The following is a 16,351-nucleotide window of genomic DNA, read 5'->3' as shown; positions in this document are numbered from 1 at the left end:
GTTAAAGTGCTTGCCTAGCATGCACGAAGACCCAGGTTCGATTCCTCGGTACCACATACATAGAAAAAAGCTGGAAGTGGTGCTGAGGCTCAAGTGGTAGAGCTCTAGCCTTGAGAAAGTCCAAGGACAGTGCTCAGGCCCTGAGCCCAAGCCCAGGACTGGCAAAAAATAAAAAAAAATTAAAAAATAAAGAATTAATTCAAATCACATTATCATGTCTCACTTTTGGGGATCTCATCGATTTTGCCAGGTCTGAGGCAGGGACTCAAGGGATGCCATTTTTTAATCATTGAATTCTGGGACAGGTACATTTCTAGCACACATTTTGCAAACTCTTTGCTGGTCAGCATAAGGATTGGGTCAGCACTTGCAAAGCCATATCATTTTTTTTCTTTTAACTACACAATTCCCTTTACCCAAACCTAGAGCCAAAATATCCTATGCAAATTGCTCTTGTCTAAGAAAGTCTAATAATCTAAGAGGTATGTTTAGGTGGAGCCAGTGCATCACTTCATAGTAATATTTTACATATCATTCTGTGTGTGTGAGAGTGCAGGGTCTTCCTTGATTTTTTCCCCTTTTTTCATCCTGCAAGATGGCTGTGATAAGACAGCTTTCTAAGCAGCAAATCTGAATGCCCTCCAAATCCCCTGCCCCGTTCAGCTGAAGGCAATATGGCCTACACCACGTGTCTCATTAGTTTGCAAAGTAGCAGAGCACAGTGAATGCTGTCCCGAAGGAATTTCCCACTGGCAGGCTTCAACAGATTGCCCAGGCACCCTGCTGCAAGAACTGCCAGCTCCACTCCTGGAAAGGATGTTCCTGCAGGAGCTTCTGCTCCATTTGTTTCTGATGACCTTTAGAAGGCTGTATTGAAAAACCTCTGATGTGGAATCAAGTCACCTTTCTGCACTGGAGAGCAGGGGGAATGTGTGTAGGACAAGCAGAGGGTGGACAGAATGACAGCAGAGAGCAAAGGCTTGGCGAGATAGCCACCGCTGCTGATTCTCCCGCATCTTGCAATACTCAAAGTCCAAATGCATATGCTGTTTTTTGATGAAGGAAAGATAAAAACCCTCATTTTACTACGGATTGCTAGGATGTTTCCAAGTTTGCTTGGTGGGCCTCACTGGGAGTCGATTGGAATAAGATATGTGTGCATTTGAGAGAAGAGACTCAAAAGACAGAGTGACTTCCCTGGGATTGGAATGGAATCCAATCCTGGTCTGACTTCACTCTATCCACCATTTTTTCTTTCCTTCTTAGAAAGCCAACCTACCCATGCTGTCATTCTGTGATCAAAACTGTCTCCTGACTCATGAAAGTGTGCTGGTATGCTGACTTTCCTTGTAGTAGTACCACATGGTACCAAAGTCACTTTTGTCTCATTCTTATTCTCCATTGCCTTAAACTGTCTATGAGGTTAAGGTGAGGCAAAGACTATCATGAGCTTATGTACACAGTAAGGCCTCTGGGTTCTAGAGGTGAGAGTCTTTGAACAAATATGCCAGATCTACTGGGTCTGTAAGGACATAGGATTTAGATGAACTTGGCCAACAAACAACTTAAAATGTGATCTGTTTCCATACAATTCACAATAAAGCGTTGGCTCTCGTCCCCGAGGCTAGGCTTAGAAAGGGGTCCTCTTATTTTAGGTATGATTATCGAACTACTCTAAGATGAGTCTAAAAGATTAAAGTCAAATCACAAAAATTCTGTTAGAAATTTTCTCCCATTGCAGTGGGTGGAAGTCAAATGTTTTACCTGATCTCCTTGGCAGAATCAAAGAGAAAAGTACCTATGAACAAAATAATAAAATAATCTTTTTCTTTTAGAAGTCATTGTCTTTCTCAGTCTCTAATCTTGAGGAAAGACAATCTCCCCATTCTTTTCCTGTTCCATGATTCAACAAACCTAGGGGGATCTCGGTGGCCACAAGGTATCATAAGGCTGTGACAGGACTGAGGATGAGGAGGTCTAGGTGGAGTGGAGGAAGGCGAGCCATGAAAAATGCAAGGGAGACCCTGCACACTCAGACAAAAGCTGCCAGTGAACTTGAAATGCATGGTTAGATGGTGAAGATGGCAGATGTGTGTTACATATATGGCATACAGAGGCGTTTATAACTCCAACAACTGGTAGTTATCTCTTACCTCACCACACTAAGTCTAGAGATAAAGACTTGCTATCCTGGTCCTGACACTAATCCTAACAACCAAACAGCCAACACATGTATTTCTCTCTCCTCTCTCTCCTCTCTCTCTCTCTCTCTTTCTCTCTCTCTCTCTCTCATTCTTTCTTCTTTCTCTCTCTCTCTCTTGCTCTTTCTCTCTTGTGACTCCTGTGGCTTGAAATCAGGGACTGGACACTGTCCCCGAGGCTTCTTCATGGTCAAGGCTAGTGTTTTCGCACTTGAACCAGAGCTCTACTTCCCTTTTTTTGGTAGTTTATTAGGGATAAAAGTCTCACAAACTTTCCTGTCCAGGCTGGCTTCAAACTGTGATCCTCAAACGTCTGCATCCTCAGTAGCTAGGATTGTAGTCATGAGCAATAACCCTTTGCCTAGAGCCTGGTGATATTGTGTTGAGTCTGTCAATGACACTAGTGCTCTCCTCCCTCTGTCCTAAGGCTTGAACTCAGAGCCTGGACACTGTCTCTGAGCCTCTCTTCGCTTTAGGCTAGCGCTCCACCACTTGAGTCACAGTACCATTTCTGGCTTTTTTTCTAAGTTGTTTATTGGAAATAAGAGTGTTTTGCAGATCTTCCTGCCCTGGGCCGATATTGAACTGAGATCCTCAGATCTCAGCCTCCTGAGTAGCTGGGATGATAGGTGTGAGTCACCTGTGGGCTGGGTACATGAGCTCTCAATGAAATTTTGTAAAGCAGAGTTTCTAACTGTCCAAGCCTCATAGGATTGCTTGCAGACTTGTGAGTATGATACACACAAGAGCTTGTTTAGTATGGAGCCTGTGTGGCACAGATCAGAGCTTATTAAAGTATACCCAAAAATGAGGAGGTTGAGATGGCAAACTGGATACAATGTCTAACTTTGTTTGTACCTGCAGAACAAAACATGGGCTTCACCTATGCCTCTCCGTCATGAATGTACTGGAGAAGGGTGCATATGTCAGAAACCCTCTGTAGCCATGCCCCCACAAGTGAATCCCCAGATTGTCTTGTTTCAGTGCTCTGTGGTAACAAGAAATGATGAGCATTGAATATTGCCCAGCTTGAACACACTTGACTAGAGCTTGACATTTGAATAAGGGAAAATCTTCGGGGAGCTGATTTCATTTTAATGGATACTAACTTTTTTGGTAACCACAAAAAGGTAGTAGGACTGTTACGTGGCCTCACACAAAGCTTATTTGTGATATCAGGGTATTCACAGAAGAACTTAGCATCTCTAAATATCTGCTCATAGTTACTTACACCTATACTTTTTGGAACACTTTAGCATTTCTCTCAGCTATTTGGTACTGCGACTCCTTCATAACATTGCTTATATAGTTTTCCCCTACGCCAACCTTCCAATCTTCTTTCAAATGCCAAATCATCTACAGATGATATGTTGATTAGGGCAGAAAAACATCTACTGGCCATAACATAGAAAAATAGAAAGGGGTGGGAAGGAAAAATCCTTTACTTATGCAAATTTGATTGAGCTGTGTGTATACAATGTTTTCCATGATTTCTGGTGAAAAAAAAATAAGCCCAATTCATATATTTCTCATCTCAGCCAATTAGCTCTACAAGTCACTCAGTACCTGCCACAAATTCAGGGGCACTGAACTCTGAGGAACTGGAACATTCCAGTGCAATGAGAAGCCATCCAGAGTTCAAGATTATGCAAATCCTACTTGTTGAATATTTTTTTTCTATCTCTCTCTCCTTTGCTTTGTTATTCTTTTTTATTTCCCCTTCCCCTTCAGTTGAAAAAAAATATGCCATGTTTCTTCTAGATTAAAAAATAAATAAACTACTAGGTTAGATTTTGAAAAGAGATAACCGTGGAGAGATGTCATAATCCAACAATAGTAATAACATACAAGTTACATGTAAGTACAGGACGGCGCTGTCAGACCCCAGACTGTTGTCCACCTGCACGGTCACTCGGAATATGCCCACGTTCTGGTAGACATGCTTGATGCCATCTTCCATGGAGCTGAGGTTGACGTAAGACACCGCAATGCCATCGCCAAAGTCCACCTGGATGAGTGTCCGCTGTACATCGCCCTGCAAGACAGTCAGACAACATCGGAGGGAAACAGTCAGCGCTTCACCTCTCCCACCCAGTGGGCAGGGCTTGTATCCTAGTCCCGGCCACCTGCCTACAGCTAGGAACATCTCTGGGCAAAATCCCTGTGACACTCACTACCTGGCAAGCCAGTGTTCAAGATGAATTTCTCCTAATTGGATGTGAATCAATTCTTATATTTTCAAATGAATATAGAAAATGAATAGGCTTGATTATCGGCTTCAATGTGAGATTCAGTTCCTTGGAAGGCCTTGTTTAGTCTTCTCATCCACAGAGGAAAAGAGCTTAAAAAATTCAGCCTAGGTGATATCATCCAGAATCAACTTTCCTGTCAAGACCCTGGAGTTAACTTCCTTGTTTGTGGCTCCCTAACTGGACCCATGGTAAGATGTGAGACCAAGTATTGCTTTCATTTATGAGAGTGATACATTATATCATATATCCATATGTTGCATGAAAACAGTCTCCACACTATCTTAAGACTGCAGAGAGGAGAAGGTCATGTGTACCCATTTGGTAGATGAGGAAAGTGAAGTCTGTGAAGATTTTATCATTTCCTAAGGGTTAGCCCACCTAGGTAGCAGCTTACCTGGGTTTTTGAACCCATTTTTCTGGACTTTCAGTTCATTTATTACAAATAGAACTGTGACTAAACACTTATAGAAATGTTGGTGCTTGATTAACAATCTGGATGGCTTCATACAAGTCAATCAGCCTTGTTTGGTTTCAGTTACCAAATCTATGAAATGAACACAATCTTAGCTGAACTCATTAGCGTAAAAACATGCAGGTAATTAATCACATGTAAAATCCTATGCAAAAGCAAAGACTATAAAAATTCAGCTGTATAAAACCTACAGTATTCTTAGGAATTTTATAATACTAGAATCATAGAATTTAAATTTCTCATGGAGTAGGCACGAGGAGAGGAAATTCTACATAACACAATTTCAGACCTGTAAAACAGAAATGACCGTGGATATTACAGTTCAAATTCTCAAAAAAAAAATATTGCTTAGACATAATTGGCAAAATACCGTTTCCCTCACACACAGCCATCCTTCAACATAAAAAAAAATTGTTTTGTTGCTTTAATATACTTTCCCATTTTCAGAAAAAAAGTAACCAACAACCCCCTTTGAACTAGAAATGTGTTTTCGATTAAGTAAGGCTCATATGGCATCATATTTCTTGAAAAGGCCAAGTTTAAAATGCTGACATTTAAGAGATTAATTCTCTGGAAAGGAAAATCAGTTCGAATCCTGTGAATCGTGTGGACTTGCTCTCTGATCTCTGCACGGTTGAGTCTCGTGTGTGGCCCGGCACTCCATTCTCAGTAATACCCTGGTGCTGCTCTTAAGGAATAAGCACACAGACAACACATCCCTCTGGAGGGGAAAAAAAAACCTTCATTCTCAACCACTGAACAAACATCTGCACCCTTACACGTTGCACAATTGCCTGAATTCCCTTCTCTAATAAATATAAATGTCAACTACTCTTGCTAACTTGTCCTTCACGTTGAACAGCCATAGTGGACCGATCAATCTTGCATTGTTGCCAGTGCCATACCGCTTACAGCTTTGCTGGCTTGTCCAAGGAAATGCTGAAAAGACAGCCTGAGCGGCTGAACCGTAGCCCACTTACTGTAAGCAGGGTTGGCTATGCACAACTACACTCAGTCCTGCTTCCATTGCCCCTCACTTAGCACAGCTGCCCTAGCTGGGAAGAACAAACTTGAATCTGCCATTGCTTGAATGCTTGACCATCTTCTTTCTGTCTGGCTTTCATCACTTTCCTCCCGTTGGCCTGATTTAGACCTCTTGACAATTATATAAATTTTCGTTCTCTACCGTGTCCATGTTCTTCATGTATGTGTTAGGTGAGAGAAGGGAGTGGCTCTGTGTTTGAAGTAGTGCTTGCAGCAGAGCAACGCCTTTACTGTGCATGTTACCTGAGAGGCCCTGAAGGCAAAGGTATGATAGACTCTCCCAAATCTGAAGTCTCTAGGACGGGATGTGTAGTGAGAAATCCTTCTGCTTGAACTCTGCACTGGGATATGGAATGTCCAGGTGCCATGTTTGGTAGCAGGTTTCCATCGCTGTTGTAGCTTTGCCCACTCATGTAGCATGAACTGGATCCTATTCTTTGCATTTCACAGCTCTCAGGTGAAAAGCAAACCTAACGCTACTGTAAAGGAAAACTGGGGAGGGGGAAGGGGTAATCTCTAGTCACCACCTGAGGCAGGAGTGTAATTCTCTTTGAGTATAAAAAGCAAGCAAAGTGACAACAGGTAAAATCCAAGATATTCCCATGTCTTGGCATACATGCTCTACTTTGGCTCATTCATTCAGTCACTTATTCATTCATTCAACCAAATACCAAATATTTGTGGAGTGTCTATCTCCTATCCAACACTAAATGGGAAAATGGAAGTATGTAATCACCTAACAGCGAAAACGAACATGGTCTGGGCTCCCATGGATCTCCTGGTAAAATAGTTGTACATTGTAAGATTGCAGACATAATTCTTTAAAAGTTATTATAAATAGTGATATGGAAAAGTGATGCCTGGTGTTAGAAGCTTGTGTGGTAGAGGTTGCGGGAAAGCTTATATGATGGACCACACTAAAGAACTGCTGATGAATATTAATCAGATGAGGGAAAGGAAGGAGTAAATGAAGGAGAGGTGCTAGGACCAGAAGGAAACAGATGTACAAATGTCACATGACAGAAAGGAGCTTTTATTTCATATACCAGGACAACTGGCATGAAAGATGTACACGAGACATCTGACGTCACAAAGTATTTTCAGTTACTTGTGATTTAACTTATCCACCTACTTCCGTCCTCGTTGGCACTGTTTCTTTAGTAGGAAGTTGACTGTAACATCATGTAAGAATGACAAAACCTCATATTCCTCTCTTCACTCTATTCCTGGCTTTGACTTTGTTTTCCCCTTGCCAACGTTCTAACATAAACACTTCTAACTAAAGATGGATTTGCTTTCATTCTATATGTCACATCTCCCATCTGCCCTCCGATAAAGCTGTGTCATGTTTATGCCACGAAGAAGACAGAATTTGAAAAAAAAAAAAAAGGTTGGTATGGGAAGTCTTGTGTATTATGGAAAGTCACTTCAAAGAATGAGGAATGGGCTTCAAGCTGGCAAACATCTATACTCCCACCCCAAATTCTTTTAGTTTATTACCTTTCGCTCACATGTTCTAAGAGAGCCACAGATCTGTGAGCGCTGACTGAGAAGACATGCGTGAGAAAGGCACCGGAGGCTTTTGCATTCAGGAGGGTCCCTTGACAGCCCTCCAGGAGTCTCACTGACATCCATGAATGAAAAATGAACCTACCAAATGCCCACGGCGAAACTGAAAGGTGTATGAACCCATCAGTTCCCATCACATGGATTCAGAAAAGACTGGGGAAGTAAATATTCTATCCAGATTATTCTATCAAGCCTCAGAGCCCCACTGTGGGCAGAAACTAGGCTTATGTGTGTGGGCATTTTCTCTTGGAAGCAAGCTTAAAAATTACCCTGTAAACAAATCCGAGGCACAGAAATAACTGGTATAGCCCAGTTATATTTTTTAAAAATATAATAATACATAATATTAATTTTTAATTTAATATATAATAAAATTTATAATAATACACAATTTATAATAATACACATGCCACAAGTTTGTGTGTTGGTATTAGGACACAAAACTGTTTAGAAATGTAATCCAAGATGTTAATATTGAGCGATCCTGCATTTGATGTGGGGTGAAGCATTATGTGAGCATGATAAAATATTGAGTGTCCCCAACTTAACATATCTGCTTCTACATCTAACAGCCAGGCTGAGAACCTCACAAAGGAGTTGAATCTTTCACTTGCAAAAGGGCTTCAGCAGCATATGTCTGGCTTAACAACCACATCCTCCCATTTCTTTTTTCTGGTTTCTTAGTGTTGGGCCTACAGTGGGGCCTACAGCGGACAAAAGCAGAGAGGGTAGGCAGGACATCTTGCTTGTATAAACAGATCGATGACTACAAGCTGGGACCTGTTGGTTCCATGCGCGTGGCTTGGGTGATAAAGGATCTTTGCTATGTTATTAGGGCCCTGTGGTAGTTTTAGGAACTACTCAGTAGACATACGCTAGAAAGACATGGGATTACCACATCATGCAAATCTTACAAATATTTTGACACAAATTGTTCAACTATGTAAGAAGAACAAAATTACATTCACAACAAAATGAGTTGTACAAAGGCTCCTCTAGGAATCAACCTGGGCAGACCGATTTTCCCAGTAGGAGAATGTGTGATAGAAATATAGTAATTTCATGAAAAGGAGGAAGAAGATAAAGATGAAGACAAAGAAGAGGAAGAGAGAAAAGGGCATACTATATTCTCTGGGGAAATGTGGGAGAAATAGACAAGTATAGTAATAATAAAACAGAAATGTATTCCACTTTAACCACTGTGACATGGGGATACACACACACACACACACACACACACACACAACACACAACACACACACATCCAGATGCAAAACAGCCTTGGAATCATTATACTATTTTGGTATTCCAACTATCAATATTTTAAAATTATTTTCCATATCTTTTATAGATATCCTTTGACAAAATGTCATCGAGTTATACACTCCTTTCTAACAAATGCATAAATGATTCCTTGCCTTGGAGGTTTAGTTTCTCTCCATTACAAATTATTATTATATCAAAAATCTATGGGGATGTGAGATGTGGAGAAATCAAAACGTTCCTTGGAGGACCTCACATGTGGGAGAGAAGCCCTACAAATATGAAGGAGGAACTGGAGAAATAGAAGCCCACTGACCTGTCTTTTGAAATGCATTGTACACAGGAGATCTTGTTCAGGGCTTGGAATGAGAGAGCAGCCACTCCTGCAACCTTGAACAAGGGAAGGTCTTCCTCTCTCAGAAATGTCATCCTCTGCCACAGAGCATGCAGTTTTGGAAGCAGCACACATGGAGCCGGGAGAAGGGAAGGAGATTCCTGCCTAGCCATCCAGATCTGCCAAATCAACACTACAGCCCGATCATCCACTTATTGACACCTGGATCTTCTTAAAAATGGTCTACCTTGAAAATGGTCGGTCCAGTTTTCATCATTCCACTTTTAGCTCAGCTGTGGTTGATCTAACTTTATTAGAACACACTTTCCCTTGGTGTTATTAAACAATCCATCCATCCAGATTCCAATACCACAGAGGGCTTCTGGAAGGAATTTCTCGCTTTAGGTGATGACAATCAGGCTCATTCAGGCACTGGTGATAAGAGTTCTCCCTTGGATCTCAGTGGTGGGCTGGGGTGCTGAGGCAGAAACATCAGAAAAACCAATGGTCCATGGTAAACCATAAAGCTGAAAACCTGAGAAAGTTATTCATGGTGGGGTGCTGGGTAGACTGTGAGTATGTGCTACTACGTGGATAAAGTAGCATGTTGGCATGGACAGGCTTCAGGAAAGCAGAGTAGGGAAGGGATAACACCAGTTGGAGACTTTCAGGCCACCAGCTCCCGAGGACTTCACTGAACTCCAGTAATGAGCCATGGTAGCTTCCTTTGCTTATCAAGGCAAACAATCAGAGTTCTTTGCCAACACCCTTCCTTTGAAACTTCAAAGAACAATACTTAAAAATTATATGGCAGACTTTTGAGTAGGGGAAAATAAACATCTTAGGAAAAGTTGAACTTCAATTTGAAGTTGGTCTTTCCTTCTTTTCCTTTCAACCTCAAGCAACAAGAAGAAAAAAAACTGAAATCAAGGAACAGGAAGGGAAAAAAAAAACTGAATTGTCTCTATTAGCTTAGTCCAAGAGACTAAAGCAGAATGGAGTAAAGAATAACACAGAAGAAAGTCCCAGACCATTTGTCTCATTGATATCAGCTCCTGTTCCTTCATGCAAAAGGGAGAAACAACTGAAGCTTTGTAACAGAACTGAACTGGCTTAGAATCTGATACCTGTCCTACTTCAACAGTACTTACTAACTCTTTTTACTAATTCTAAAGTCTCCTAATCAGATTTTTTTTCAGATGACAAAGAAGATCAAATACTGTCATGAATTCAAACAAAGGAGGGTTTCATAGAATGATTTATCAAGAGGCATCTAACTATCTGTCATTTGATGGTTAAACAGCATCCTGCTGTATTTCTGATGTGTTATTACACTGTGGCACTTTTGTCATAAGAGTCTGTCGATACATGAGAAGACATGAATTTGTCTAATGAGTACACAGCCCTTATGTTTCAGACTTAAGCCTCGCTGAAGTTATAATCGTGAATTTTCCTTAAGTCCCAATCTTTATATGTAAATTGAAGTATTAAAACAATGAGATACAGATCAAAGTTTTAATTTCAGTCCCTCGCCTCAGATTTAATTTAAAAGTCTTAAAATATGCAGAGAATTGCATCTCTTCATACTACAGCTGTTTGTAACAGATTTAATTATCTTCTGTAACATGCATACACTACTCCTGGCTAGCAGGCCTCTCAAATGAATGCGTTCTCCAAATTGGTCTTTTTTTTTAGTTCGTGGGCTGATTAGATACTTCTCCATCACCCCACCCCATGCCTGCCAGCTCTTGCTCTGGATTTCTCTTCAAAGCTGAATGATGGTGCTGAAAGTCTATAAGCTCATTAGGCGCTTGTTAGTGGTCCAGAGAACATTCATCTTCAGTGTCTTCAAATAGATATGTTCCTCTGATGTGGATCCCAGTGCAAAAACCTTTGTTTGACTTCTAAATATAAAAGAATCAATCCATTGGTGGAACCTGTTTGTCTTTTTGGACATAACTATGTAGAACCTTTTATTCCCAGCTTGGTTGATTCCTGTAGCAGTTGTTCTTTGTTCTCAAGGAAACCTCGATGCATAAGCACATTATGGCAGGTGCATTGTTGAATGTGCATGCGTGAATGTGCACGTGTGTGTGTGTGTGTGTGTGTGTGTGTGTGTGTGGTTTTTCATTAGCCTCCGTGATTCTCAGGTGGAAGAAAGGCTGTCCGTTAGGTATAGGCGCCATTAACAGAGCTTTCCTTTAGTTCCTACATGCAAAGAACCCCAAAAGCAACAGGGCTGGGAACATCAGTGGAATGTCCATCGACCTAAACATGGTCATTTAATTCTCGGAGTAGCCCTTCCATTGACCCCCAGCGGTGGAATTTGGAGGAGTTCTCTGTTAGGCAGTCTCTGCTGTCACTGAGACATTGAAGATCATTTCATACTCTATTTGTAGAAATGGGATTTCATCACTTATACTTGTCAAGTCTGCCAATATTCTCGTTTAGGTACACACTGTGCTATGTGGACTTAGAGTACGTCTTGCCTTTGAATTTCTCCTGTCAATATGACGTTATCTTCTCCCAGCTGTTAGCAGTGTTTTCACTGATATTCTTATATTTCAATGGGGACTAGGACAAGTGAGGATAAAGGGAAGGATTTGGACTTTTGATGAAGCCTACAATGTATTTGGGGCAGTATTTACATTTTAAGAGTCTTTTCCTTTCAGGTTAAGACTTTATCTCCATTGTTGTGTGGCAGCCTAACCTAATCCACGTGTGCTCGCTGGGTTACTTTCTCATCACCACATTCAGCATATTGAGCAGAGGCGCTTCATTTATAAGTGACATGATGTCTGATTGAATATATTCATAGCTTACTGGGCAATGCAAAAATATGATTACAGTATAAAATAATTAGGTTTCTTTGTTCTGTGTTTTCAGTGCTTTTGATTTCATGTAGTTAGGTATTTTTTACATGGAACAATACAGCAAATCTAGCATTCATTCAAAGCATGTATTCTTGCAAACTAAACTGGCATTTAGCAAAGTGTTGGTTAAATAACAAATCGCTGGTCACACACACCTAACTGTTCAGGAAGGTAGTTGATTATTTAGGCTTTCAGTGATTCAGGTGATACAGAGAGAAGATGCATCTTACACAGATTAGTGTCTATGTAAATAACTGGGGGGGAAAGAGCGCTAAATCAATCTCTAGTGGGACAACAAGAATTATCTTTTGTTCTTCTTTTATGGTTAATAGTTGATTTAAATGATAATAAAGACTGTACATAGATTCTAAACTCCACAACTGTGAGTTTGAATACTATGTCCTACAAAGTTCTTTGGGACAGAGAAATCAGTGTGAGATACACAGGGAGGAGAACCACAAAAGTATTTAGAATTGCTCTTTGCTCACCTGATTTCCAATGAGTCTTACAAGCCACAAACTTTCTAAGAAAAGCCAGAAGGAAAGCTTCACAAAGAAAGTTTGAGCAGATTTACTGACTAATGTCTAGGAGCATAGAAGCAACTGTATACCAAACTGCTTTGGGGATAGATAATTCTGGCTTTTCCTCCTGTGCTTTAATCTTTGTTACTATGTGCCTTCAACCAAGGCTTTCTACAGAGACTGAGAAACTACATGAAGCACTCACATAGAAGCTCCTTTCTTCTAACTTAACAGCAGCAAAGAGAGATATTCAAAAGCTCTCCCTTGACTCCTGACTCCACTATGTAATGGTGTACACTCAGATCAGACTTTGCCTTTCTGGGCCTCAGCTTTGTTATCTCTGAAAGGGCCACAGTGATAACACTTTCTGGAATAAGGTTTGTAGGAGATGGTTTGTGTAAAGCTATGACAAACCACAACAGTCAATGTTCAATAAATGCTGCCTCTCTTGGCTTTGTTATTATCTTAACTAACATCACTGTTCCCTAGCAACTCAGAGATGTGTCTGTCCCTTATTCCTCATTGGGCATCACATGCCTCAGCCATGTCTACATGTGAAATTTGCAGAGTAATAAACAGGTCATTTGGGAATCCTTCCCACAGAATCCCACAATGCAGTGCGAGGTCTCAAGGGCCTCCTGGTTCCAATGAGGTCATCTTAGCTCCAACATTAAGCCAGGAGGCTAAATTTCAAATGGGCCATGTCTGCTAACAGAAGGCAGCCAGTTTCATTCCTACTATTGTAACTCTGCCCACTCTGGTGGAACAAACTGACTGGATAACTTATTTTTCCTTTGAGTCCAGAAGGCATGAATTTATGTGTCATAGACCAGATTTCCCCAATCTGTCACCTCATCGTTTTGCTGGGCAAGAGATGTCCGATGCACTTGCTTACACGCAAAGCAGAGACAGCTGGGAGGCTGGCCTCTGGCTCTGACCTGTGTTCTCCAACAATAGTTGGGGCTGCCTGGTAGAGAAACTTCCTCCCTCAGAACTTGGCTCTCCATTGCTATTGGAAATGGAATGAAAAACCAAATTCTGCTTCAGCATCAACTGCTGCTTCGAAGTAGAAGCTTCTTTTGATTGTCATGTTGAAGATCCTTATGTTTTGGGGAAAGGATTAGCCTTGGAAATTAATCTTCCCCCAATAGTTCAAGAAAGAATTTTAATAATTTTCTTTTCTCCTAAATACCTAAATAAGAAATTTTATATCTTAGGTGAATTTCTAAAGTGTTGTGAGCTGTTTGTGCTGAATGAAATACACATTTAAATATGAAACTGATAATATATATGTGTGTGTGTGCCTTTGTTTTTTCTAAGTGAACATGTCTATTCACTACCACAGCAAGTAACTGCAAATCACCAATATATTCTTCTCTGCCACTCTGCCTTCAAAGGTAAGATTTATTAAAACTTATCTCACTATGGATTGGCTTTGCCTGTTTTTGTATTTTAATTAAACGGAGTCATGCTCTATATGCTTAGTCTGATTTCTTTAGCTCATCATTGGAGATGTGATTCTTCCTCAAATTTTCGCATGTAATTTCAGTTCGTTCTTATTGCAGTATAACATTCCATACTGCACATATACTGTTTCTAGTATATAAATCTTGTAGTTTCATATTATTTTATATACATTTTGGTGTATGTGCACATGCGATTAAGAGGAGTAGTCTCTCGCAAGAAAAGGGGAAACATCCTACACTTCCAAAGTATGCATAAAGCAACATATTAGAAACCATAATCTATCTACCATCTACCTATCATGAATCTTTCTTTCTATCTATCCTATGTACTTATACTTATGTTTTAAACACATATATAAACATCATATATAGGTGGTTTATACATACTTGTTCTTATGCATACATTTACAGGACAATATTGAATTCATCAACTGGTCTCAAAAACTACAAACAGCAATGATTAATAATAAAATAGAGCAAATATGATCTGTGTTCATTCTTATTTAACAATGAGAGTTTGTCTCTGGGACTATTTAAGTAATGCTTCTGGATCTTGTTTGGTGGTGGGTATTGGAAATCATGATAGTAAAGGCTACTGTGAATCCTTTGGAGAAGAAAGTGGCAGGTCTCAGGTTGTGTGTTGGCACACTGGCACCATCCATCCCACATAGAGCCCGGGAGCAGCGTGGTTCAGGTGACTTGACGTCACTGCTAGGATTAGCCTTTTTAAACAGAAATCTTATGGTGGTGTACAGTAACACTTTCTTGTAGTTCTACCTTGCATTGGCTGATATACACACTGGCTATTTCCTGTCTTCGAGACACTCTTATTTAAGTCAATTATGCATTTTCTATTGAGTTTGCAGCATTTTTCTTATTGATGTACAATATTTATGTATTTTTCTACTCATGACTCATGTGTTAGCACCATACTCTTGGTGATGGTATTCAGGTTTAAACTCAGGACTTTGCTTTTGCCACGTGGGTGGTCTACCATGGAGTCATACCAATTACTTAAGTCTCGCAGCTTTCCCATGTGCAGTTTGCCAACTTTAGGGATGGTGGGTAGAATAACGGACATCTGTCATACCTCTGTGGAAATGGTCTCTCATAAACCTTTATGGCTATGTTGATCTGGAACCGTGATTCTCCCAATCTCTGATTTCCAAGTAGCCAGGACTTAGAGGTATAAGGCATGAGTACCTGGCTCTTCCAGGCAGTTCTCAAACTTTCTCTTTGCTTTTATATTTTAGCACTTTGAATATGATACAGAAGGATAGTTTCCTTTTATGTGTGTCTTTATTGGAGTCTGCTGATTTTTTTTGAATTTGATATGTCGATATCTTCCATCAGTCGTAGAAAATTCTCAGCCACGATCTCTGCCAAAAATGCTTCTGCACCTAATCTCCCTCTTTCTCTTCCAGGACTGTAATAAAATCTATATGGGCACACTTCATCATTATGTATCATCCCTTATGTGTTTATTCTTGTTCTATGCTTTGCTCCCCCCGTCTGCTTGCTCAGTGCTTCCTGCCTGGTGTTCCACTAGGAATCTAGAATCTGAATCTAATATATGATATGAGATATGAATTGGCAACATTCTAGTGGAAAATTTCAGCATCAACGTTGGACTCATCTTGATGTATTTTTCCATTTCTTCAGAGAATTTTGGCTTCCCAATCTTCTCGATACTTTTCTCTACCTTCTGTCCCACCCCCTTTCTCCTCCCCCCAGTGCTCATTCTCCTTCCTTTCCATTTCACTCCTTTACATATTGGATAGCTGCAAGCAAATTTGTCATATCCTGAGGCACAATCCCCCCCCCACAGTTTATTTAAGTGAAACATGAATAATTCCAATTGGCCTACATTGACTTACATCTTTATAATTTCATCTAAAGAATGTTTGAGAATCTCGGTATTTAGAAGAATACCTATGTGGATTAATCTAGGAGTAAAGAAAATTAAATGCTATTACTTTTGATCAAACATGACAAAAGATATCCTAATCAGTTAATCTTTTCTCCTCAAGCTAAATACTAGAGTTTCTGATTTTTTTTCTCCTTGCTATTGACTTTGGTTTTGCCTTCTGTTAGTTTTCCTTGAAGCAAAATGTATAACCTGTAAATGTGTGGGAAATTAATACTCCAGGACAGCAAACCAACACACTGAATTAGAATCTTAGAAGATCTGACCTCATCCATGTGTTCACATGTGTTTGATTCTTATACATGCTAAAACCAGAGAGCTGTTGTCCTTGTTACAGCTCTGTAGGAGAGTTGGAAGCTTGGTATTGCTATACCTCTATCACTATTTTTTTCTGCTAAGAATAACTTTTGCAATTTGGGGCCCTTTTTT

The 16,351-nt window shown here is 40.2% G+C and overlaps 1 protein-coding gene across 3 annotated transcripts in view; it reads right to left on the bottom strand.

Annotated features, from left to right (window-relative positions):
• The window catches only part of Sorcs1 (sortilin related VPS10 domain containing receptor 1), a 442,495-nt gene that overhangs the window by 38,731 nt on the left and 387,413 nt on the right, over nt 1–16,351 (bottom strand). For all 3 annotated transcript variants that reach the window (XM_090345933.1, XM_090345930.1, XM_090345931.1), the window contains exon 19: nt 4,050–4,236. In XM_090345933.1, coding sequence (XP_090202059.1) covers nt 4,050–4,236 — 187 coding nt within the window. The remainder of the gene's footprint in view (nt 1–4,049; nt 4,237–16,351) is intronic.

The sequence above is a fragment of the Megascapheus bottae genome, chromosome 15 (assembly GCF_031878675.1).
Source record: "Megascapheus bottae isolate mThoBot1 chromosome 15, mThoBot2.hap1, whole genome shotgun sequence".
NCBI classification, from domain to species: Eukaryota; Metazoa; Chordata; class Mammalia; order Rodentia; family Geomyidae; genus Megascapheus; species Megascapheus bottae.
The sequence above is the reverse complement of the archived record's forward strand: the minus strand, read 5'-3'. Positions and strand labels throughout refer to the sequence as shown.